We start from the raw sequence: 25,163 nt of genomic DNA, 5'->3' as shown, positions 1-25,163 counted from the left end.
GTTGATTCGAAGTAGAGCGATTAATGAGGAGCAGGCTCCACGGAATCATTGTTAGCAGAGCTTCCCCTCCGCTTCGCATAGACGACTCCTCCTCAAACGAGGGCTCCCTCTTCATATATTCGACTTCCAATCCTCCAACCACTCATCGAAGCATCTGAAGCAAGGCGCTATCTGAGCTCCCACCATGGCTTTCTCTTCTCGTCTCTTGTCCAAATCCAAGCAGGTTTGTCCTTTTCCGCCATGGATCGGCTCACTTTACCCAACTTTTCATTCTCCCTCATTGTTCATGTTCAAATCAACTTTTAAGGATTGATATATGTGAGCGATTTGAATATCATTTCATATTGGTGTTTTGATTTTCGTTCTTCCGTTTTCTACTCCTGTGGATCCTGAAAATGGTGAAGTCTTTATCAGTTTTCCCCTCCCCTAATTCGATTTTCAATTCTTGGCTTTTGTAATTTGATACTCCCTGAAGGTTTCGGATTTTTTAACCGTTTATTTAGGATCTGGGATTTTAGGGTTTCTTTGGATGATGTGAAGTATGTAGGTTGCTGTGATTTTTTTTTTTTTTTTTTTAAACATTATCGGGACTTAGCTAAAGATAAAAACTAGACTCATTGTTTGGAAATGGTGATCATCGAATCATCTGCTTAACGTGGGTTTTATTTTGTGCCCCTTCGTTGTTACAGGTGCTTGGCATTCCAAGTATTTTACACCAGGGGCATGCTATTCCTGTTCGTCACTTTGCGGAAGAGGCTGCCCGACCGGCTCTGAAGGGAGATGGTGAGGCAAAAAACGCTCATTTAGTGAGAAAAAGGAAGAGAGAGAGAGAGAGAGAGAGAGAGAGGGCTATGAAGTTTGGTTTATGTCTATCACACCGTTGTAGTTATGTCATATAAGTTAAATTGCATCAGAAATGTGTATATGAAGGCTATGAAGCTCCATGAATGGTGCATCGACTTCTCTATGTGCACATTGATCTAAATATTCTGTNTTTTTTTTTTTTTTTTTTTTTTTTTTTTTTTTTTTTTTTTTTTTTTTTTTTTTTTTTTTTTTTTTTTTTTTTTTTTTTGTGGGTGCCAAAGAAATGCTGAAGAATATATTTTTGGAAGTGAAAAAGAAGTTTGAGACAGCAATTGATGTTTTCCGGAAAGAGAAGATCACAATTGATCCAGATGATCCTGCTGCAGTAGCTCAATACGCAAAGGTCATGAAAATGGCAAGAGAGAAGTGAGTGTTTTTGCCGGATTACCACATGTGTACATACTATACATGCTATTACGAAAATATGTGCATATGAATTCTGTGAGTTACAATTTAACCCTTTTTTCCTTCTTTGCAGGGCAGATTTATTCTCAGAAGCACAGCGAATCAAATACACCATTCAGACGAGAACCCAAGATATCCCTGATGCTAGAACATACCTACTGACCCTGAAGGATATCCGGATCAAGTATGTTCCTGTTTTATGAACATGGATTCCTTGTCAACCTGACCAATAGGGTCTGCATTTCTCTCCTTGGCATGTTAATTGTTTTGGTATCATGAATATTTGATTTTCAAGGGTTCCAAGATCGTCAAGACTTGGAGACTTGGAGACTTGGAAACTTGGACCAGTATCAATCAATAAACCGATGAAAACCCCACGGAAAGGGGGGAAAATATCTCTCAAATCTTCAATACATCTACATGTTGTATAAAAGCTAAAATTTACTAACCACAATCTCGAACTCATCAGATATTAAATAAAGTTGATAAAAGTATGAATTAGTTGACTTGGTTGATCTTTTACTGCATATGAACACATTAGTATCTGACTCAAGCAACAGTTTAGACCTTAGCCTTTTTGTCTCAATTCTCATCGCAGCTTGTTGACTTTTTGGCCTTCTTTCCTCCATAATTTTTAGTCTGATCTCAAATGTTTTCGTTATTCCCAACAGTAGGGAATTATATTTTAGGGGTATTTACTGCTCATGATTCATTCTTGTGCTCGAACTCTGTGGCATTGATCTGATGTCTATTGCCAAGTACACAAGTTCGTTGTTTTACTGTACTCTTCGTTTCTTGACCTTATTCCCATGTATTTTTTCAGGAGAAGTCTCAGTGATGAGCTTGGTGCAGAAGCTATGATGTTTGATGCTCTGGAAAAGGTTGAGAAAGAATTGAAGAAACCTCTCTTGAGGAATGATAAGAAAGGAATGTCTATTCTTATGGCTGAGTTCGACAAAATCAATCAAAAGTAAAATTCTAATTTCTCATATTTTCCGTTTATTTTGGCTCCATTCGAAAAAGTTGAGTGGTTTATTAACAGACGGTTATGTTTGCATGGACAATATATACATCTAAGATTGCCATCAAGAACAGAATGTCTTGTCAGAAAATAGAAGCCGTTGTGAACCCATTTTGGATATATGACGTGTTGTTCATCCTGAAGTTTTAGTGAAGAATGATATTCATTCTTATTATTTCTGCGCTTGCATGCCTATTTGGCAAGTACCCACCATTAGATTTCTTTTCTAATTTGACTTGGACACTAGTTTTTACCAGTCTAAATTTCCGACGAAGACCCAGTATAGTTGGTAGCCGTCCTACATGACAGTTGAACAATATTAGTAAGGGATATACACAGTATTTTGATCATGTCTTAATTTCTTTAATTCAGGCTTGGAATTAAGAGGGAAGATCTACCCAAGTACGAGGAGCAGTTGGAACTTAAAATGTCCAAGGCACAATTGGAAGAGCTGAAGAAAGACGCTCTTGAGGCAATGGAAACTCAAAAGAAGCGGTACGTAGATTGTGTTTTATGATGATTATTATACTGCAAAGAACATAGTATTAGCCTTAGTTGATAGTTTTAATTATTAGCAGACGAATCCGTGTGCCACTTCCTCAAGTGGGATATCAAGTAATTTATATTCATGCAATACCCTCTATTTCCTAGTTCGAATGGGTGTCTGTTTTCAAAATCGCTTAACCAAAATGTATAATCTGGCTTGTATTTGGTTGGCATTACTTTTGATTTGTGGGCTCTTATTGAATCTTTGTTGAAACTTATGCAACTTTTCCCTGCTTTGTTTTCAGTGAGGAGTTTAAAGACGAGGCAATGATCGATACAAAGTCGTTAGACGTGAGAAACTTCCTGTAGATTTACAAATCTTTTCCCCATTTGTTTTCTGGTTGAGAAAAATCTGTCAACAGAACTGATTCGGCTGTTTTTGAACACCGGGATACATCTCTTTAGCTTTAATAAGAAAAGGCACCTCTGATACTGGGAGTACACCATTTGGCTGATGCGTGTTCCCCAGCTTTTTCTTCCCTTTTTGTGATTTATTCTGTACTATGCCAGGTGATAACTGGATGGATATTGTCAAGAAATTTGCATTTAATCATTTGGCTGATGTGTGTTACCAATTCTTTTTCAGTGTCCAGTTTAAGCTTAATTTAAATGTTTAAGGTTGAGATTGCTTCCATTAGACAGTGATTATGTGCTCATCAGATCCCAGTTAGAGTTCCTAAGCTCAATGATCGAATAACAGGATGATGAGCAGTTTTTTTTTTTTTCAATAATGAACTTGAGAGTAACTTAACTGATCCTTCCAAAAATGTCAAAATAAAAATCAAGTCTAGACTTATCCTTGCAAAAAGAAATAATCTTTCTTAAATAAGCCATGATTCTTAGTTTAGTATCCATGGATGTTCTTCCCAAAAACTAGGCTCAATTATATTAGAATGCACAACAACAACTTTTCTCTTGGAAATCTCCGAATCATCTGGATTTTTGTCCACCGCTGCTGTAACATCTTCCTGCACAGAAAAAATGACTTTGCTTGGAAACATTTACTCATAAATATAAACCACATACAGAGCAAATATCTGAAGATGCATAAACTAAATGTAGAGTAAACGAACAAAATAATTGTTAGGAAAAGAAAAAACAAACAAACAAACCTTCTCCCAGAATGCGGAAGAACCTTGACGAAACATGAGGGGTAACTCATTATATAAAATATTGAATTGCAAGTTAAGCATGCGTTCCTTCTCCGGTGCTTGAGTACCCTATATATAAGGTAAAATTTCAAAGACAATTGAATAACATTCCAGGAGGGCACTACAGTTTATGGGTTTTAGTTGAACTGACTATCTAAGTGGATAAAAAAGTATACATTTTTAAGGGTAAAGAATGTTTTTAAGCACTTAGAAAGTCATTTCAAATAAGTCATCTAACTAGTCATGAACGGAAGAATGGGCGTTAGGATAGCAAGAAACAAATTAGCACCTTGAGGTAAGCTTGAGCTTCACTTTTACTTTTTCCAGACTTCACGAGCTCCCAGAAACATGTATTGTACTGATTATTTATGTGACCTGTAAACTCGAAGGGACGAACAGTTCGATGGTATCTAGTATATTAGGTACTCCATAGAGACGGATTGAATTTTTCATTATAGCACTGAGAATTAGACAATAACGAAGAACGAATATCCTTGAAAAGTAAAGAACTTCCTCAAAACTTGTAGTACTTACAATCAACTTGTCTCCAGGCTAGATAGTCCTGAAGGATCTCACGTGATGGATAGCAAACAGCACGCCCATCAAAAGAAGGTGGGTACTTCAGCTCTTTATGTGGGAAGAATTCGCTCCATTTCATTACGTAAAGGGAAGAAAATAATGATACAATGATGGACACTAATTCACTGCAACGATGATTGTTCAAGTGAAACATTAACAATCATGTAACTAAAATGCATCTCATGTAAACTAGAATGAATCGATGAGGTAAAAATATTTGTAATAATCAGCCATCTGAGACTTCAAATTTTTACCAAATGGATAAAATAGCAGCATAAAAAGGCAGAAGAAATATAAACAAGACTAACCTAGCTCGGCGTCCATAAATTTGAGAATCCTTCTTCAGAACAAAGCTGCAAATCATAAATATATATAATATGTCTACAGATGTGGCAAATGAAATTTGAAACAAAAGCCAAAATAGACAAAATACCTGTACTCATCACTAACGCCATAGGAGAAGACCAAGTCAGGAAGTTTCTCCATCACAGCCACTGCACATGAATTCATAAGGTTCAAAGCGTGCTCATCGTTTGGCTTTTCAAACACGTGAACTTCGGAAAATCTACCAAAACCACAACCACGTAGCCAATCCACTTAAGTATCATACTTAAATTTCCTATAAACAAGTTCTTCAAAGAAAGTGTCATGTACCCAATATGATATGTTCTCATTTATCATTATTCATATAGTGAAAATCATTAACATGCACCATTGTTTAATTGATTTAGGCTAGAGGGAGGGAGAATACTTTAGAGGGGAGGTTCCAAGTACCTTGAATACTTGAAATTATATTGTAAGACTTTATCTTTTATATTTCAATATTATTCTAGTTCTATTTGGGTTTTAATCATATGATTCTACTAGAAGTCTAGAATAAAGTCTTCAACTTCAGTCATGGATCAACCATAAGGAGTGATGAACATACCTGTGGAAATGACAGCCGTCTATTCTTATCACTATCCATGTAGATGGCATTAGTTTGTTCTCAACTTGGAATGACCGAACGTAATCTGGATTTATTTTGTCAATGTCAGTTGCGAAAGCACCTAGCTCCTTTAAAAGAATGGAATGTTCGTTCCAAAATCTTCGTCCAGCAATATTTGGTGAATGAATTACGGTCGCCTTTCTCCGTAATCTCTTAACAGGAGTGCCATCTTCATGGTACTTCACAATATCTTCAACCTAAATAAAGTAGAACTTGTTAGATTGTATGGTTTGGAGAACTCTGTAACATAACAATCAGACGAAGACAAGTTTCTTCACAGAATCATAGGCAACCATGCAACTCTCTAGCTAAAAAACACTTTAGAAGAAGTACCTCCAAGTTGTCAAATTGTCAAATTAAACTTTTAATATGATATATAATGTCAAAATCATAAATAAAGAGACAGTCCAATAAGAATTTGCAACTATATGTCCAAATTGTTCAGCCTATTCCATAATATTAGAGGATATATATGTGTTTGTGGATATCACAACAAAAAATGCGCAGGGATATTCTCAGTTCTATAAGAAAAAAAAAGCTATAGAGCATGAGTATGAGATCCCACATCGGTGGGAGAGGGTAGCGAAGCATTCCCCTATAAGGGTTTAGAAACCTTTCCCAAGCAGATGTGTTTTAAAACCTTGAGGGGAAGCCCAGAAGGAAAAACCCAAAAAAGACAATATCTACTAGCATTGGCCTTGGGTTATTACAAATGGTATCAGAGCCAGGTTACCAGGTAATGTGCCAACGAGGACGCTAACCCCCAAGGGGGGTGGATTATGAGATTCCACATTAGTTGGAGAGGGGAACGAAACATTCCTTATAAGGGTGTGGAAACCTCTCTCTAACAAACGCGTTTTAAAACCTTGAGGGGAAGCTCAGAAGAGAAAGCCCAAAGAAGACAATATCTATTAGTGGTGGACTTGGGTTGTTAAAATGAGAGTGGATGCAGATTCTCTCGGAAAAGAAAACCAAATCACAATCGCATATGCAGTGATTTTCTCAATTACTTGGATACAGCTAGGAAGATAGTTTTGTTTAATGTTCATTGTTGTCTCCATGAACTCTCAGTGTACAGTAAGACCAAGATGCAAGTAACCAAGAATCAAGTTAATGATCAATCAACATTCTAATTCTTTTAAAAGAGCATAACCTTTGTTGTCAAAATGCAGGATCCTTGACGAAAGATTGCATCAAGATTTGCATAGTTAATATTGAACTTTTGAAAAAGCAGCTCATGTTTCTCTTTCTTCTCTGTAACCTGCAAAGTTTGCATATACAAATTAAAAAATCAACAAGCTTACAAAATACAAAAAACTACAAGTTATTAGTACCTTCAGAAAATCATGGGCTTCCCTGTCTGTCTTCCCACATTCCACCAGCTTCCAAAAGCATGTATTGTCCAAGTTATTGACATGACCTGAAAAAAGGCGAGTTTGAAAAGTTTAAATAAGAGCCTTTCGCTTAAAGGTCGTTCGAACATTACAGATTTTCAAACCAAGAAGCAACCGCTTACAGAATTGTTGTCTCCATGCAAGATATGCTTGAAGAACTTCTATAGAAGCACAGCATATTACACGTGCACGAAATGATGGAGGGAATATCAAGTGCTTATGAGGAAAGACTTCTTGCCATTTTGTTATATATACTGAGGTAAAGAAAGATACTACGAGCGAATACAATTTGCTGCATAAGGCCAATTGAATTTGTAAGCACATCAACATCAATTTCAACGAAAGAAGAAAAATAATACATGGGAACACTGTTTTTATGACAGAATTTATAATGATAAGAAACATTCTATCGTTCAACTCCTTACAAACAAAATCAATATATTAACAAATTTCAAATCCCTCAAGCTTAATTAGACGATCATAAGTATTGGCTCAGACCCAAAAAAGAGCTATTGTAATATCATGCCAAAAACAATCCTTGTTCATGATGCCCAGCAATAAAAACATCAAAACAGAGGATATTAAATCAGTGGAATAACCTGGCACGCCTTTGGTAGAACTTGGATGTCTTCTTAAAGATAAAACTGGCACACAAAGGATGCATCAATCACTGATATAATGTAATGAAGAAACAACAAGCTAGCTAAAAAATAGCTAAAAAGGGAGGAGAATACCTGTACTCGTCATTAAATCCATATGAAAATACTACATCTGAAAACATTTCCATTGTGGCCATTGCACAACAATTCATCAATTCTAAAGCCTTTTCGTCATTTGGCTTCACAAATCCATGAACTTCAGAGAACCTGCCAAAATTGGGAAAAAGATTATGAACAATCAACAAAAAGCACTAATCACACACATATATACAGAAATCCCTTTACTTGGGCTATGTTTACAGGGCAGTTTATCCCCTAGTACTAATCAAAACACATGATATGGTGAAGTAATTTGATCAGACATCATTTTTTTTTTTTATATATATAAAATTGAATTAGTAAGAGAGAAAACCTTGGAAAGTCAAGACCCTCAACCCGAACAACGATCAGATTGGGCGGCATCACCTCATCATCAACTTCAAACAGCTTCACGTACTCATACTTACTGTTTGCCATTTGAACACCACCGGAACCAGAGCTGAAAACAGAATTAATTCTTTTTTTTCTCCGAAAACTCGAACGTGAGCGAAGTTCAGTTCATAGAAATTCACAAAGAAAAAGCATCGCCATGAACTGTGTTGAGGGAAAGAGGTTCTGTGAAACAGGCAGGGAGTTGTCTACCAATTGCAAATTTGAAAGAGAGAAACGGGAAATTTGCGCGGTTCTCTCCTTGCAGAAGCCTTATTTCACCAAATGGGCGCCAAACGGTAACAGGATTCCGACCATTCGAAACGATCGGTTTCTTTTTTTTTCTTTTTTGGTCGGCGAAGAAGACAGTGGAGTAACGACAGTGAGAGACGCCGGAGAGAGAGAGAGAGAGAGAGAGAAGGCGGCTGAGGGCGGAGAGAGGGAGATGTGAAGCGCAAGGCGGAGAGGGGTGAAAAGTGGAGGGATCTGCGGTCTGTGATGCAGTGAAGCACGGTAAATAACTGACCCTAATGTAACGGGAAGGAAAAATTATACAATTATCTTGTCTTTTAATTTAATTTAGGTTAAATTATACAAAATTTAATCTTAATTTTTAATATTATTCCAAAAAATATATAAATTTTTTATAACATCATAAAAATAGAAATTTGGATGATGCTAACACTTTCGGGGTAGACCTCACCCGACCCTAATTCTAATTTCTATAAAAAGAATTCTAAATAATTTCTACGTCAATAATAAATTTAAAATATTTATAAAATGTCACGATAATATTGCAACTAAGATTAGATGCTTCGGTAAATTTATAAAATGTCACGATAATGTGTATGGTTCAACATTCTGGAGTGCTTATGTATATATTTTTTTAGTTTAAGAAATGAAAATGGAATCCTATTTTGACGTCTCCTCAAACTTTGTTTTAGGCTTTAACCTTCCTTTTAGGACCAAACAAGGGTTGACCTTAGTGAATATTTATAAACGTCTCTACTTTCTCAATATCAGTAATTAAGGATCCCTCCTCGGTTTGGTAGGAGGACCTGCATTCTCTGGATACCATATCAAGCAAATTAATGACAAGTTAAGCTAGTTGCAAACAGAGTCTCAAATCTCGAGTCGTTTTCAACAAGCATCTAAATGATCTTCCCAACTATTTTGGCCACTCTGCGGCCAACCCTCCTCGGACCTGTAAAATCTTGCAATGTCAGCTAACATTGGAGAATGGAGTGGAAGCACAGTCACAAATTCAGCCACAAACTTTTCTAGAGTCTCTGGATTAAGCATCTGATTCTAAATGGCTAAAGATCACTCGCTCGGTTGGTCGAGATCATAAGCTTCAGCAATAGTTAGTGTTTCATGAAATCTTGATTGCTCAACGAGTGATCTGTTAAGGATTGTTGGGAGGGAGTCAGAACATTGACTAATTTAAGGAATGATCTTAGGTTTATAAATAAGGAATACATCTTGTACGAGCCCTTTTGGACAGCTTAAAGCAAAGCCATGGGAGCTTATGCTCAAAGGGGACAATATCATACTATTGTGGAGAGTAGTGGTTCCTAACAAACTCTTCTAACATTGGTTTATGTAAGATTCCATATCGGTTGAAGAGTGGAACAAAGCATTTCCTTATAAAGGTGTTCATTCTGGTTGTTGTCGTAGCGGTAGCGGTGGAACCACATTTCACAAGACTGCGCTGCCAGTGAGACTCTAAAAGGGCAGCGACCAGTTCAGTGTGGTTAAGCTGCACCCAACTATATATTAGACCAAGTACTTCAAATGCGAAAGCCCCTGACAGCCTCAGCAATGCCTGCACTTGTATTTGCAGCAGAAACCTGCAATGGGTTGAGATACTGATCAATGGGAATACCACATGAAACAATAACTGAACATAAATCCCCATCAACCATGGACATTGAAACCTCACGATTGGGGGTTCATACAGTTGCCAGCTTAAAAGAAGCATTTCAGAAGGTACTTGCCCACGTGATAACTTTTGTTGAACCTGTTTAGTGTCACAGTTGTACTTCTTTAATCGTACAGCATCGTGACCTTGATACGCTTACGATAAGCCTTATGGGGGATTCATGCCCCATTCACATTTTTCTTCTGGCTTTATAGCTTTGTTGGACCTTCGTTGAGGTTTGCCTTTGCCAACCGAACACAACTTGTGCAGAATCCAAACTTGTTCAACCACACACGCCGTTCGTGTGTGCATGTTCATTCGTCTGCAACACAGCAACGTCGCATCTAATTCTCATCTCGGTTCCCAACGATACGACATATGCATCGTGATGTCATCCCCTGTTTTGGGACAGATCGACCGTCTTGGCTTGCTTGGACACATCCGTTGAGAACTGACCCATGTGTCGATCATCTCATCAAGACATCTCGAACATCCATCCATCCGAGTTCTCTCGAGCATTGAACTCTCCCGTGTCCATGCTTAACCATTTACGACATACGTTCCAGATAGCAAGTACATAATCCAACCTCCGACATACATGATGGGACGCAATACCGACACACGTGTACTGTCTGGTACTATCCTTGAAAGATCTTTCCAAAGGAAGATACCCATGTGTCACAGGGTAGCTCGCTTAGACTACAAAGTCCAAGGGTGGTGGACAGCCAACACAATGCCTTCCCCCCTATAGTACATTTTGATGCATTTTCAATCCTTCTCAAGTAGACGTCTATTTGGCTTGCAGACATAAGGTTTCATGCATAGTCCATCAAGTATCCGATTGACACCAAATTTAGTGAGTTCTCATATTTCATTTAGACGGACTTAATTCCCTAGCCGCATGCCAAAACTCATATCGAAACTCTGACTTCTAAGGTTATGGCCGCAGACCCTACTCAGCCTTCTTCGAGCGTGTCTTCAACACTCATGTCACCTCGTTCTCTCGAACCTTGTGTATGCCTCAACTTAGCTCCAATCCACACTTTTGGTGCGTTGGATGATACACCATCCTCCTCAATCGCATCATGACACTTCTCAATCTTAACCCTCGTGTAGCTGGATAGATGCCCCTTGTCAGTCATGCGTGCGAGTGTCACAACCTACTCTCTCTCACAACTTACTTTCTCTCAGTGAGGTCGTGACACTCTCTCCACTCAACTTAGTCATTGTCTTCCATGGCTTTCTCGAGGGCACAATCGCAGACAATTGTGACACTTGGCAGCCGTAATTTGTCCAAACTCTAGCGTTGCTCTATTCACCTCAGCAGGTCCAACCCTTTTTTCCCACTTAATAAGTTCTCGTCTTGCCCTTCCCGTCTCTATCGGGTCCGGGGCAGCTCCTATGTAAGAATTTCTCACGTTATTTTCACTAAACACTGGTACAAGGTAACTTAATTTTAGTGGAAAAAACAGGTTAGGTTATTAAATACATAGTATATATTATTAATAAATACTTAAAAGTTAAAACTATAATATAAAAACAAGGCCCAGAAAATCTGTCCCCATGCTAGATACATCATTATATTTAATTATAATGATTAGCTTGTTAGAAAAAAATTAAATTCAATAATTATAGCTTGTAATGGCAGACATAAGTAATTATGACACAGACTTTAAACTTCATATTATGTGGGCATTTTTTTCATTATTTTCACATATCTCATCTTTTATTGCTCATTGGACCCTCTATATATTATATATATAAAGTCAACATTTCAGTTCAACTTATATCCATTATAATTAAACTCAATATTTTTATAAATAAACCAAAGTTTGAAAGGTTGATATAAACTTTGGTTATGTAACAAAACATATGAATTAAAAGTAATCACATAGTATTAATTAGGTATAATTAGAGTGTAGGCATGTGAACTAATAATTAGGTAATGAAAATGTGTGACCGATACATTATTTCTTTTACTAAGTTACTATAATGCCGATTTGACCCACGGCCATGCACCAAAAATTCAGCTTCTTCTTTCCACGTGTATATATATAAACTTTTTTTTAATATAATATTATAGTCGTGTAGGAGAGAGTGAAGAGGGATTATAACGTGACGAGTAAATATGACTATTGTGAAAGTAATGATTAAACACCGTCCATGACAATCAGTCACATATCCACTAATATAGTATGTTTCTCGTCTTAATACTTCGTTTGCTCTTTTTATTTATTTATTTTTTCACGAGAAAATGAACATTATATCCTAAAATTTTAAATCGAGTTTTATTAATTTTTAAAAGAAAATACAGAAAATAAAGATTTGGCATAATGGGAAGACAAAAATAAATGATGTTTTTGGCACCCATGCCCTAGCTATCTCCTTCCGATGATCCTGGCCCACCAGACCATGGCCCAGAAAGAGAGATTCAAATTCTTTTTATTTAAAAATTATATTAAAAAATGGATAATAAAATGAAAAAAATGATTTTTTTTATTAGGACGCTATAAAGACGTCATCATGATGTAAGCAAAGAAAAACAGCTATAGCAATCCAGAAACCCTAATTGGTAATAATTAGGGTTTGTGTATTTTTACCCTTTTCAATCAAATCGTACCGTAAAAAGTGAAAAAGGTAAAAGAATATATGTGTGAAAAAATGGGTCGACAATTTGGCACCTCGTATCCAATTCCAATCTAGGCCATCATTATTTTTATATTTTAATTTCATGTCATTTTATATAATTAATATACGAAAGAATCAAGATCATACTAAAAAAAATGTTAATTATTTAAATATATCACGTGAGTTTCCTACCATTAATTAATTAATTACTATCTTATGTAAATGAAAGTATAATTAGCATACAATTAATATAAATTTATAATTTTGTAAATAAATATAAATATTAGATTTCTACTTTCTAGAAGGTTGATTTTTTTTTTATATATATAGTTATTATAATTGTTTTTTTTAGATAAATAAAGATTGACATAATAGTTTGTAAATTGAATTTGAAGGATTAATGGGGTTTCTTTTGTTTTAAGTTTAGAAAAAAAATTAAACCCTTAAAAAGATTGTTTTTATTCTTAAAAAAGGACAAACCATCATGATGCTCATAACAAATAGGTGAATATGATGGCAAAATAATAAGTTGGGAGTTTTGAATTTTTTTTTAATCAATTCAGAAGTTGGGTGGTTAGGTGTGGAGTTGGTTGGAGCATAAAAAAAAAAAGCTAATCATCAAAATCAATTTCCCATAATAATAATAATAATAAACAAAATAAATAACATATTATTTTAAATAAAAAGAATTAATAGTCGTGTATAATCTAAGCCCACTGATGAGTAGATATTATCTGTTTTAGTCCGTTACGTATCACCGTCAACTTCACGGTTTGTTAGAAATAAGTTTTCACTTCATTCTATCAAATACTTCATTTCTTTCTCTAATACATAATAGTATAAATTTTAGATAAGGGTTTTTTTGGAAGTTAGAAAAACAAAAAGGGTAAAATGGTAATTCTACAGAGTTTTAATAATATTATATTTATTTAATGGGAGAAAAAGGGGGGAAATTGCATATATTCCTCTGGCAAAAGGTCAAATAGAGTGGTTTTTTCTGTATAAATCATAATCATTTTTCTTCACCGCCGATACAGAGGGAGAAAGACAGATTTGGACATAAGATATTCATCCATCATTATCTTCTGATTTTTTTTTATTTTTATTTTTTTAATTTTCTTTCATAAAAATAAAATATACTTAATATTCACTTTAGTCAATAAATAAATTATTTAATACACATTGAAAAATATAATACTTTTAACATATGAATCTAGATTTAGTTATGATTATAGTATGATATTTTGATTTTTGAAAAAGATATAGTTATGTTGTAGATAAAAAGTTTATTCACTATTTCTTAATTATTTAATTAATTAAATTATGATATGGAATTGTATAACACCATTTTCAGTGATTTGGAAAAGAATTATAAATAAGTTTATTTAAAATTAAAAAAAAAAAATGTAATTTTATTTAGGCTATATATAAACACAGTAGGTCATGGCTTAAATTATTGAAAGCTGAAGAGAGGAAAAGAAGAAGCAGTCAAAACGACGATCCATTGATGAAGAATGGGATCATCGGCGTCGGAAGAAGATATAATAATGGCGACTCTACTGCAAGCCGAACAAGCCGCCGCCGCTATCACCACCAATTTCGCTTCCTTCCCTGAAAACATCAATAATCTGGTTCAACAAACCCTAAAACCCTTCCTCTTCTTCAAAGCCGACGACCAATATTCGTTACAGCAACAACAACAACAGCAATCCGTTTTCCCTTTCCCGTTCCCGTTCCCCTCAACCACCGCCACCGCCACCTCCCATCTCCTTTCCTCGCTCAGGGATGCAGGAGAGAGCGGAAATCACGGCGACTGCGACGGCGACAACCGCAAGGGTGGATTGAGGGTTAGGACGGTGAAGATGAAGAGGATGAAAGGGAGGAGGAAAGTGAGAGAGCCGAGATTCTGCTTCAAAACCATGACGGATGTGGACGTTCTTGACGACGGTTACAAATGGAGAAAGTACGGCCAAAAAGTTGTTAAGAACACCCTCCATCCAAGGTCCTTTTTCTTTTATATATATATATTATATTGCTTTGCATGGGTTAATAATAAGTATGCCATCATCATAGATTTTTTTTTTTTTATACTAAGCTTTTTATTAGCTAATTTGATATATGTGATATTGTTTATGACTATATAAAATTAACGAAAATAAAGATGGGCAGGAGTTACTATCGTTGCACGGAAGAGAATTGTAAGGTAAAGAAACGAGTAGAAAGATTAGCAGAAGATCCGAGAATGGTGATAACGACCTACGAAGGAAGACACGCTCATTCACCGTCCGATCGTAATTTAGAAGACACCAACATGGGTTGCCTCAACACTTTCTTTTGTTAGGATAATGTGCATGGTTTTATGTTTAAACTTTATGATTGTTTTGCATTGTAAATTAAGTTTTAAAATCAAACAATATGATACATAATAGAATGAAATGAGTTAGCTTTTAAAATTTTGAATGGTGCGTGGGTGACTCTCCATAATAGAATGATGTTTTCCATTTTGAACATTCCATCTCTAGATAGAGAGGAGGGCAGAGCTTTTTTTTTTTGAATTTTTTCATGTTGTCAAAGGGTTGAACAATCAAAATAGATGGCGAGTGCTTAATCGAATTGATCGGATCATATAAGAACAAGTCTACCGATCTGTTAGGATGACTGAATACATCACTAACTTTCATACAAGGTTAGAAACCAGGACTGTCTACTATGGTATGTTATGATCAACCTCTTAATTACTTGATAGGGAACTCTCCTAAGGTTGGTTCTCAATAATATCACATTTAAAAATAAAAAAATTAATTAATTAGTAAAAGAAATGATTATGTTAGGATTGATGTTATTATGGGTGGATATTTATGTAATTAAGTTACCTAGGAAGACTATTTGTGTACTTATGGTATATCTACTTGGGTTATATAGGCCCAAATTTCTAACACAGTCCAGGTGTTATGGGCCTAAATTACGTGTTTTGGGCTTTTATTGGGCCCAGAAATCGTAGGCCCATCTGAGCTGTAAGCTACATGAGAGAAAGAGATTGGAGTCCATCATTGTGGTTTAGAACTTGGGCTTTTAACACAAATCTATATCAATATGAGATTAATTTGTTTTTATTTAATAACAAATTTAAAAATTATTTAATAGCAAATAATTGTGGTGAAATAATGTAATTTTGAAAAATAAAAATAAAAAATGAAGATTTTATAAATAGAAATATAAAAGAGGAAACATGACCAAACAGCTTTCTAATTAAGTTTAGCAAAGTAAAACTGGGTCAGTAACGGTCGAAGAACGTGTAAAGTAAAAACAAGATTAAGATAATTACCGGCGATAATAATTATTTAATCCTTAAAATAATAAAAACAAGACAAAATAAATAAATAAATAACAAAAGAAACTAATGCACGTGAGGTCTACTAATTTCAACGTCGACAAGCTAATCTTTTGGCATTACTTTATTTTTAGGTCACATAAATCCAAAAAAAGTAAATAAAATAATTGATAAGCTTAATATTATTTTATTTTTAGTAATATGTAATTAAAATTCTTTAAAGTTTAATGCACGTATAAAAAGTCGAGTCTGCCTCGTAAACCAAACAAAAAAAATTTAAAAAATAAAATATAATAAAACATACCAATGGTGGGGCCCACCGACACTTAAGGAGAACCACGTGTTCCTTCGTGAATCGCACGTGCTAAACCCTAATTTCAAGGTCCTTCGAAGGCAAAAACTTCTTGTTATCAATATAAATATTAATTTTAATTTTAATATTAGTTTTCACAATCCTACAATATATACAATTAAAAATTTATATGAACATATTTCACATAAAATAAAAAAAATTAAAGGCTTATTATATATTTTATAAAATTGAGAGGCTAAATAGTCTCAAATTATATTTAGTAGTTTTTATGGTCCCTTCAATATTTTTATTTAAAAAATTTAGAGAAAAATATATTTTGTAATAAATTTAAATTAAAAAAAATAATGAGAAACAGTTGTGGAGTCCGTTCCGTTCACACTTAGAATCTTGTTACTCTATTATGAATAAAAGTCCCGGTCAACGGAATTTGCAGATATACGGAATTCTGTTATGTTTTATTTATTTATTTATTTATTTCTTTTTTCAAAATTAGATTTCTTGTCCCTTTAAATTCCGGGCCCACTGCTGCTACTCTAATCAATCGCCATCATACGGTTATCAACAATTGCTGATGCATTGTGCAGAAATTGTTACCAAATCGACGGCTCCCATTGCATCAACCGTGGACAGCGTGGGTCCCGCCCTACTTCAATCACATAACTTGATGAACTCTTAGAAATTACTTAATAAAGTTCTAGGAACATTGTGTATAATCCATCTAGAAGCTTATTAAAATATCTATTAAAGTTTTAATTCTTAAATTTTATAAGCTTATTATAAAATCCAATCTTAAAAGTTAAGCAACCAAATCTTATAATTAACAAAATTTAAAATTATAATTAATCAATTTAAAAAGGGGGGAAGCAGAAAGGATGCACTAGCGACTAGCGAGACGCACGCGCGGATGGAGTTCTGATTAGGTGTGGTCGCACGTAGAGTAGTCAGTTTAAGTGGGACCGAAGGATTTGACAAGATGAGAATCAGACGGTGGAGAATGGGATTATGGAAAGAATACAAAGAAACGACAGCACCGCCATTGGAAGACGACATTGTAGGGTAACACCTCCGACAAGTCGAACTGGGTGATTGGCCCACGTGTCGCCCACCCAACGCGTGTTTGTTTCTGATGCTACTCCTTCCTCCTCTCTCCGCCACATGATTCTTCTCCTCCCCGGTCCCACATTTTCCATATTATTTTTTCCCATTCCAAATCACACGTGGATTATGGCATTTATTTATTTTAATTACCTTAAACTACTAAAAATCATCAAATAATTCCTTTGTAAAATTAATTTACGATTTTAAATAAATATTACAACTTTTACCAATAAATAATAATAATAATAATAATAATAAAAAGAAAAAGGGAATATTAAATGAGGTGCATGAATGAATAAATGTAATTGACAGGTAGAATATTAAATTCAAAAGATCCGTGAATTAAAATTCCAACTATTTTTCCCCTTTATTCATTATTATTATTATTTTTGTATTAATTGTTAAACCACCCAATATTTTTATAATTTTTTTAATTCATATTTTTAAATAATTATTTTTATTTTTGGATAATACAGTGGCCCAAGTTTGGGGGGCTTTATTCTAAAGTAGGCCATAATTTAGTAGAAAATGAAAGACCTTTTCTTTTTGAAGCAATAATTAAAAGAAACATTAAAATATATATATATATATATATATATATATATATATATATATAGGAAGGAGAAGAAAATGACATGCATATAAAATCAGCCTTATTTATTTATTTGCATGGATGACAAAGTTGGGCCTTTCTAAGAGCTTATTTATTTATTATTTTTTAATATATATTTTTTAATTCTAATAAATCTTTTTTATATATATATTAGGACCTTAAATTTATAAAAAATCAGTAATAATGATAATGTTTTAAATAATAAAAATGAAGCTTTTTTATTTTTATTTTGTGAAGAACATATTAATTTTATTTATTTTGAGAAATATGAATATTAATCTTGATAGCTTTCCAAAAGATGGGAACCGTTGATCTGAATCAAACGGTCACAATATTTTTTAATAAAATAAGTTTTTTTATTAAAAATTTAAAAAAAAAATGAAGGGACACATTTTCCAAGATAGAAAAATGGGATTAAAATATTGTGCTTTGTGGGTCACGAGTATGGGTGATGCACACTGTCCATGGAAAAACAGACAAAACTAAATAGTTTATTCAATTATTATTATTATTATTTTCATATTAATAAAATAAACAATAAAAAAAATTATTTTTATCTTCATATTAATCGTTATGGATCAGAGAAGATAATATCTACTAACAGTGAGCTGAACTTAATATATAGACAAGAAAAAACGAAAGCATAACTAAAAGAAACTGTTTATATACACATTTTTATGAAAATGTTTAAAACAACTTTTATGTATAAAAATAACAAAGATTACATACATTCAAATTAACCCTTTCTTTCCCTCCAAAAGAATTCTCTTCCCTTCTTCTCTGTTGCTTACTTGCCTTCTGGTTCTGGTACTTCCTTTAAGCTCATGTCTACAATGTCGACGCTGAATCCTCCGTTCTCGGTTCCGATCGTGGATTGGGAATCCATCATCCCCGACCCTGCTTGGATTTCCTTGAACATTGTCATTACTTGGATCATCGTTGGACGCCGCCACGACCTATCGTCTAAGCACGCAACAGCTACCTTCAAGTGTTCTAAAAGCTCTATCTTCAAGCTTGGATCTTCCTTTATCAGTTCGCGATCGAACACATCGGTTAGGTCCAACTTGGCGTGTTGTTTTACCCATCCGACGAGATTGTTGTCACCGAAATCAGCAGAGTCTGTGGGTCGCTTTCCTGTTAAGAGCTCGAGCATGACGACACCGTAACTGTAAACGTCGCCTTTTGTAGAACACCGGAAGCTCTGGTAATATTCGGGAGGGACGTAACCGGGCGTTCCGGCTAATGTGCTGACACTCAAATGGGTGTCCATGGCACTCATTAGTCTAGCCATTCCAAAATCTGAGACTCTGGCTTCTAAGTTCTCGTCCAGCAACACATTGCTTGATTTCATGTCCCTGTGAATGATGTGAGGTAGGCAATTGTGGTGAAGGAAAGCCAGTCCCCTTGCAGCTCCAATGGCAATCTTCCTTCTTGCTGCCCAATTCAGTTTGATTCCACCCTTCTTCTTGTCGTGTAAAACGTCTTCTAAGCTTCCGTATTTCATGTACTCGTACACGAGCAGCCGTTCTTCTCCAACCTTGCAGTAGCCCAGAAGCGGTACCAGGTTTCGGTGTTTGATTTTGCCAATGGTTTCCATTTCTGCAGTGAACTCACGATCACCCTGTCCACTGACATGAATCAGCTTCTTGATCGCGACAGTGCTTCCATCCTTCAATCGAGCCTTATATACGTCGCCGAAACCCCCCGAACCAATCAGGCTATCGTTGTGGAAGCCATTCGTAGCCTTGAGGAGATCAGCAAATGTAAGCTTCCGAAGTGGCTTCTCAAATGTTGCAAGACTAATACTCGATGCTTCACGAGCACCGGTTAACTTCCAGTTAACCGTGGTCGTCGTGCCTGGAGGTGAATGACTCTCGACGTAAGTATCAAGAGTAGAATCCTTCTTTTTCCTTTGCTTCCTCGTCTCGACAACGACAATAATCAGTCCGAAAATACAGAAAAGCGAGAAGAGTAGCCCCATTGCAACACTCCCTGCAAGGGATGCCTGTTTCCTATGAGATCTTTGATGCTGAGAATTTGCACTTGCTCCTGAATCAACCCCACATGAAGGGAGAGGATACCCACATAGGCCAGAATTATTCGCAAATCCCGACGCTGGGAACGTTTCGAACTGAGCTGATTCGGGTATCGAACCATTGAGATGATTGTTGGACAGATCAATCTCCATGAGGGAGGAAAGTCCTGTCAAAGACAATGGAATTGATCCTTCAAGCTCATTGCTTGATAGATCAAGAATGTTGAGCTTCGTCAAGCCACCGACCTCCTGCGGGATCGGTCCCGAGAGACTGTTATGTCCCAAATCCAAAATGTATAGATAATTTGTAGAACCAATCTCCTTAGGGATACTACCAGACAACATATTATGGGAAAGATCAAGAAAAATCATGGAGCCATTATGGTTAAAGGTTGGCTGAGTCATTCCTTTATAAACTCTGGTGAAATTGCAGGGGCTCTTGCTTGAAATCCTGTTCACTTGTTCTTGTCTAATTCCAGCAAACTCGAGCAAATTTCCAGCGCCATGGCACTGCTTGCTACCATCGTTCTTAATGTAAGCATAAGACTTCCCTGTAATGAAGTTAACAGCAATGTTACCTGATTGACGAAACAACTCAGGAGGGATTGTTCCATTCAACAGATTGGTATTCAGGTCAAGCCAGATCAAGCTCCGACAATCGCCTAGCTCCGGAGGAATCTGACCATAGAACGAGTTGTTGCTGAGTTTAAGGATGGCGAGGCTCGGGAGGCGGCCGATCCAGGCTGGAATCTCTCCGCTCAACCGGTTATTCGACAACGAAATCCAGTTCAAGTTGGTGCAGTTGCTTAACCCTGAAGGGATTGTGCCAGTGAGCTCATTGAAATCCAGGATCAGATTCTCAAGCCCCTGAAAGTTGCTGAAATCAGATGGGATCTCCCCCTCCAGCTGATTCAACCACATGATCAAGTTCTTGAGCTTGGAAAGTGAACCCAAGCTGGAAGGGATCGTCCCACTCAGAAAGTTGAAGCTCAAATCAAGAGAAACCAGCTGAGAACAATTGCTAATACTTGCAGGGATTCGACCTGTTAACCAATTGTTCTGGAGGAACAATTCCTTCAAACTGTTGTTAGGGTCTTCACAGAGCCCCGCCGGAATCGACCCAGAAAAGTTATTAGAACTCAGATCCAAAGAATTCAAAGTGGAGAGATGAGAAAGAGAATCCGACAAAACCCCGAAGAACTTATTGTCGGAAACAGAGAGTTTCTTGAGACTACTCATTTTGGCAAAAACGGCGATGGGGAGCTCACCAGAGAGGTTGTTTTTCGAAATGTCCAATGTTTCCAACGAAGAACAAGACCCCATAGCAGAAGGTAAAGACCCAATCAAACTATTAGAAGAAAGATCGAGCAGAACCAAACTAGAACATAAATCTGCAATACTTACAGGAATCTCCCCCTGGAAATCGTTGTTAGCAAGCGAAAGGAACCACAAATTGGGAGATGCAAACGAAGGGATTGGACCCACGAACTGGTTGCTGGAGAGATTCAGAAAGGTGAGTTGCAGACAAGACGAGAGAGCATGTCCGACGTCGCCGGTGAACTTGTTGCCGGAGATATCCAAATGCTCCAAAACAGAGCAATCGCCTAAGGACGGAATACCCACAGAGAAATTGTTGCCGGAGATATCCAAATGCTGGAGTTTATTACACGACGAGAGATTAATCTCGCCGCTAATTTTGTTGGCCTTCAATGCCAAGAGCTGCAAATTACCACACCCACCAGAGAAAATCCATGGAACTAATTTCGACCCAACAATCCGGTTGGAAGAAAGATCGAGGACCTGCAAATCGAGGTTGAATCGTGGGACAGAGTCTTTAAGTGGAAAATCAAAATAGTTAAAGGACAGATTAAGCGACTTGAGATTGGGGCAAAATCCCAAGTTAGAAACATCAGAAACAGACCCAAATAAGCCATTGAGGGACAGATCTACAGAGGAAAGCAGAGGGCTACACTTGAATCCAGAGGGCAAAGAAATGGAGCCAGTAAGGTTAGTGGATTTGAGAGAAAGCGATTCCAAATGGTCGAGCGCCGCAAGCAAGGAGAAAACATGGCTGAAATTAGAGCTCAAAGACAAGAAGCTCAAGTCTATGACAGAAACTCTGGTTTCCTTACAAGTAATACCAGAAAAGGAACATGGGTCGGCATTGGAGAGCCAGTTTTGAAGCAGGGCTGGGCTTGGAAGTGAAGATTTGAAGGAAATAAGCTTCTGGGTGTCTCCATGAGAGGAAGAAGAAGAAGAAGAAGTTGCAGAGGAAGCAGAGAAGGAAAGAAGAAGAAGAAGAAGAAGAAGAAGAAGGAAGAAACAGAGCCTGAGAAAAAAGGGTATCATTGTTTTGATGTTAACAAGAAAACAGAGAAGGTGAAGAACAGTTTAGGGTTTGAATTCCGCCATTAGAGAGGAAGAAGGAGAGCTCAGTAACTCTGGTTTTTGGTAGAGAGGGAGAGAGAAAGTGGGTTTTGGTGGTTAGAGAGAGAAGAAAAATGGGATGAGAGAGAAGAGTCAAAAGGGTGAGTAAGGAAGGTAAGAAGGGTATTTATCAAGTTGAGAGAATGGGCACAGCTGTTGCTCACATGCCATGTGAGTATCTAACAAAATTTAAATAATTTTTTTAAAAAACTTAATTAATTAATTAATCAATCAAGTTTGAAAGTTGAAAATTTTTAATAAATAAAATAAATAAATAACAGCTTCTCTCTCCCCCCTAATTAAATTAAATTAAATTAAAAACTAATCTTTTTTCTTCTTTTAATTTTTTAAGGTAATTTTTTTAAAAAAATTAATTTTGGCTTTCTTGAATTGGTTTCTCACTCTAAAATAATCACTTTGTCTCTCTAGCTTTATATTTACATACGTGTGATCAATGATTGATCCATCACCATCAATTAATCCATCTTTTTTTTTTTTATCTCCCTCTTTTAAGGATTATTAATACTAATAAATAATAATAATAATTCTCTATATTTTATAAAAATTAATTAATGGAATTTGTAATTACATTGACCCTTTTCAATTCCCATGCATGCATTTGGTCGAGTTTTATTTTCGTTGGTTCGTTTATTTATAAACACTATTAACTCATCATTGACGTGTCGTGTTGATTAAGTTTTGCGTTTTTTCTTTAAATGAATGGTTTATACACTGTGATTCAGTCACAATTTTGGCTCTAATGTGAAACTTGCTATATTGACAAGGACTCGTTTTTTTGATATGATTATATCAACGAGCGTTTTCTTGAAAATGTTGGTCATTATTTTTATGTTTTTTTAATAAAACCAAAGTTGCATTATTATTTTAATAAAAATTACGTTTGCTATACAGGTAATGAGATTAACGACGTAGTTCGTTGGATTTGAATAAAATGACGTAAATACCCTTCATTATGGCTCTTATTTCAATGGTACATTCAAATGGCAAATGGAACGTGGTAAAAAATAAATAAAGAACATTCAGGTGCCTTTATGGTCCTTGCGTGGGGAAGTTTTATGTTTCCGCCGGAGGGTATCCGATAATTGGGATTGTTCGTTTTGATTTGAGGACAATTGTGAAATTTATGTGGATAATGAAGGGTATATTTGTCATTGAACATAGTTTGTCGTATATGGTTCAGATAATTGGCGGATGAACTGTCTTTTTAGACCAGTTTTTTCACTCCCCAACTTTCGCTGCTTCCTCGAAAAATGACCCAAAAAATTTGAGATTTTGTAAAAATGACTTTATATATATTTTAATAGAATTTTTAATCATATTACGACAAAAATACCCCTAACTAAGATTATACGTGTGTGAGATCGTACATCAATTAGATAGTAAAACGAAATATTTCTTATAAATGTTTAAAAACTTTTCTCTGGTAGACGCGTTTTAAAATGAAGGGAAGTTCGAAAGGAAAAAAACTAAAAAGAATAATATCTGCTAGCAGTGAGCTTTAGTTGTGTGACTCTAATCTGGTAAATATATCAGGTAATTTTTTTTTTTTTTTAAACTCGTATACTTATTTTTATATATTTATAATTACACATTTATTTATTTTTAAGCAATGCAACATAATTTCCCACCCAAGGGATAATTGAGCCATTAAATTGGGCTGAAGAGGCTAAAGAACACTAACTTGGCCCAAAGCTTTGGTAGGAATGGTTGAATTAAGATAATTAATTACAAGAGAATCGATGACATCTAATTTCTTAAGCATCACCGACCTTTTAATGAACAATGTTTTTATGGGCTAACAAAAAAACTAAGTTCTTTTGATGCTTATAAGAGAGGGACTTTGTTATTAAAGTCTCAAAACCAACATTTAAGGAAACAAGTTACCTATTTGCCCGACATGAGAACGAGTGAAATTGATTATGTAAGATTATGTTCACAATTCTATATTTGGTCAAATCCGAGTTACAAAAGTCAAAGCAAAGGACAAAACCGAACAAAGCAAGCTATAAAATATATAAATTTGCAATAAAATGATTAAAAAGGAGAATAAAAATGGGGGAATTTTAGTCAAAAAGAAGAGAAGAAAAATGGTGGTTTACTTGAACAAATGTTAGCAAACAATCACATTTGTCGGAATGTGAGAATATTGAAAATAATCCATTTTTTGAATCTTCANAAAAAAAAAAAAAAAAAAAAAAAAAAAAAAAAAAAACCCCACTTCCCTATTTTTCTTTTTATTATTATTTTTTTTTGTAAATAAATAATTATTTGGAAATATATTTATATTCGAAATAGTAAATTTTGAAAAGGCTGGCGGGGGGATCAGTTTTTACAGTTACCTTGGCATCATCTATGGGTCAGTTTTATTATTATTATTCTTTTTTTAAGGATTAAAAAAATGCGGATATTTGCTTACGACAAGCGAATATAGGCTAAAAAGGATTGCCTCACGCGAAAAGGCACCGGGTTTGGTAAAAATAGAATTANTAATTAAAAAAAAAAAAAAAAAAAAAAAAGACAGCGCGTAGAGGACCCTCAAAACTCGCTCGCGTGAACTGACACGTGTGCATAAAGAATCTCGCTTTCCGCCTCATCACGTTTTCTCTCTCGCTGTCTCGTACATGTACTGAACTTTATACGACCAATTACATTTAACTTATATTCTATAATATATCCTATAGTTTTTATTTTCATTATTAGA

General features: G+C 35.5%; 4 protein-coding genes across 4 annotated transcripts; 2 read left to right on the top strand and 2 right to left on the bottom strand.

Moving 5' to 3' along the window:
• The first annotated feature begins 66 nt into the window (after positions 1 to 66).
• LOC111804308 (probable ATP synthase 24 kDa subunit, mitochondrial) lies at positions 67 to 3,414 on the top strand. Its single transcript, XM_023689063.1, has 7 exons — positions 67 to 223; positions 690 to 783; positions 1,086 to 1,230; positions 1,343 to 1,453; positions 2,093 to 2,239; positions 2,663 to 2,785; positions 3,082 to 3,414. The coding sequence occupies exons 1-7, from the start codon at positions 185 to 187 to the stop codon at positions 3,143 to 3,145; spliced, it is 723 nt and encodes a 240-aa protein (XP_023544831.1). The 5' UTR covers positions 67 to 184; the 3' UTR covers positions 3,146 to 3,414.
• A 215-nt stretch (positions 3,415 to 3,629) lies between these two features.
• On the bottom strand, positions 3,630 to 8,556 carry LOC111804307 (tRNA(His) guanylyltransferase 1-like). The gene is made up of 13 exons (XM_023689061.1): positions 8,020 to 8,556; positions 7,683 to 7,814; positions 7,548 to 7,592; positions 7,071 to 7,240; positions 6,889 to 6,974; positions 6,708 to 6,815; positions 5,495 to 5,751; positions 5,000 to 5,131; positions 4,875 to 4,919; positions 4,522 to 4,691; positions 4,277 to 4,362; positions 3,949 to 4,056; positions 3,630 to 3,804 (listed from the first exon to the last, which is right to left on the bottom strand). Exons 1-13 carry the CDS (start codon positions 8,121 to 8,123, stop codon positions 3,676 to 3,678), a joined length of 1,572 nt encoding a protein of 523 aa, XP_023544829.1. The 5' UTR covers positions 8,124 to 8,556; the 3' UTR covers positions 3,630 to 3,675.
• Positions 8,557 to 14,109: 5,553 nt separating this feature from the next.
• Positions 14,110 to 15,060, top strand: LOC111804309 (probable WRKY transcription factor 12). Its single transcript, XM_023689064.1, has 2 exons — positions 14,110 to 14,626; positions 14,794 to 15,060. Exons 1-2 carry the CDS (start codon positions 14,139 to 14,141, stop codon positions 14,963 to 14,965), a joined length of 660 nt encoding a protein of 219 aa, XP_023544832.1. The 5' UTR covers positions 14,110 to 14,138; the 3' UTR covers positions 14,966 to 15,060.
• A 3,541-nt stretch (positions 15,061 to 18,601) lies between these two features.
• LOC111804306 (systemin receptor SR160-like) lies at positions 18,602 to 22,530 on the bottom strand. Its single transcript, XM_023689060.1, has one exon. The coding sequence runs from the start codon at positions 22,361 to 22,363 to the stop codon at positions 18,767 to 18,769; it is 3,597 nt and encodes a 1,198-aa protein (XP_023544828.1). The 5' UTR covers positions 22,364 to 22,530; the 3' UTR covers positions 18,602 to 18,766.
• Positions 22,531 to 25,163: the final 2,633 nt, after the last annotated feature.

Source organism: Cucurbita pepo, chromosome LG10 (genome assembly GCF_002806865.2).
Source record: "Cucurbita pepo subsp. pepo cultivar mu-cu-16 chromosome LG10, ASM280686v2, whole genome shotgun sequence".
NCBI classification, from domain to species: Eukaryota; Viridiplantae; Streptophyta; class Magnoliopsida; order Cucurbitales; family Cucurbitaceae; genus Cucurbita; species Cucurbita pepo.
The sequence above is the reverse complement of the archived record's forward strand: the minus strand, read 5'-3'. Positions and strand labels throughout refer to the sequence as shown.

What these genes read in the sequence shown, in the direction of transcription:
- LOC111804308 (XM_023689063.1), top strand. Translation starts at nt 185, where the DNA reads ATGGCTTTCTCTTCTCGTCTCTTGTCCAAATCCAAGCAG. An exon ending in ATGAAAATGGCAAGAGAGAA is followed by an intron (nt 1,231 to 1,342) that starts GTGAGTGTTTTT and finishes CCTTCTTTGCAG; the next exon opens with GGCAGATTTATTCTCAGAAG. An exon ending in TTCGACAAAATCAATCAAAA is followed by an intron (nt 2,240 to 2,662) that starts GTAAAATTCTAA and finishes TCTTTAATTCAG; the next exon opens with GCTTGGAATTAAGAGGGAAG.
- LOC111804307 (XM_023689061.1), bottom strand. Translation starts at nt 8,123, where the DNA reads ATGGCAAACAGTAAGTATGAGTACGTGAAGCTGTTTGAAGTTGATGAT. An exon ending in CCTGCATTTTGACAACAAAG is followed by an intron (nt 5,752 to 6,707) that starts GTTATGCTCTTT and finishes TACTTTATTTAG; the next exon opens with GTTGAAGATATTGTGAAGTA. An exon ending in GACGGCTGTCATTTCCACAG is followed by an intron (nt 5,132 to 5,494) that starts GTATGTTCATCA and finishes TGGTTTTGGTAG; the next exon opens with ATTTTCCGAAGTTCACGTGT.
- LOC111804309 (XM_023689064.1), top strand. Translation starts at nt 14,139, where the DNA reads ATGGGATCATCGGCGTCGGAAGAAGATATAATAATGGCGACTCTACTG. An exon ending in AAGAACACCCTCCATCCAAG is followed by an intron (nt 14,627 to 14,793) that starts GTCCTTTTTCTT and finishes AAAGATGGGCAG; the next exon opens with GAGTTACTATCGTTGCACGG.
- LOC111804306 (XM_023689060.1), bottom strand. Translation starts at nt 22,363, where the DNA reads ATGATACCCTTTTTTCTCAGGCTCTGTTTCTTCCTTCTTCTTCTTCTT.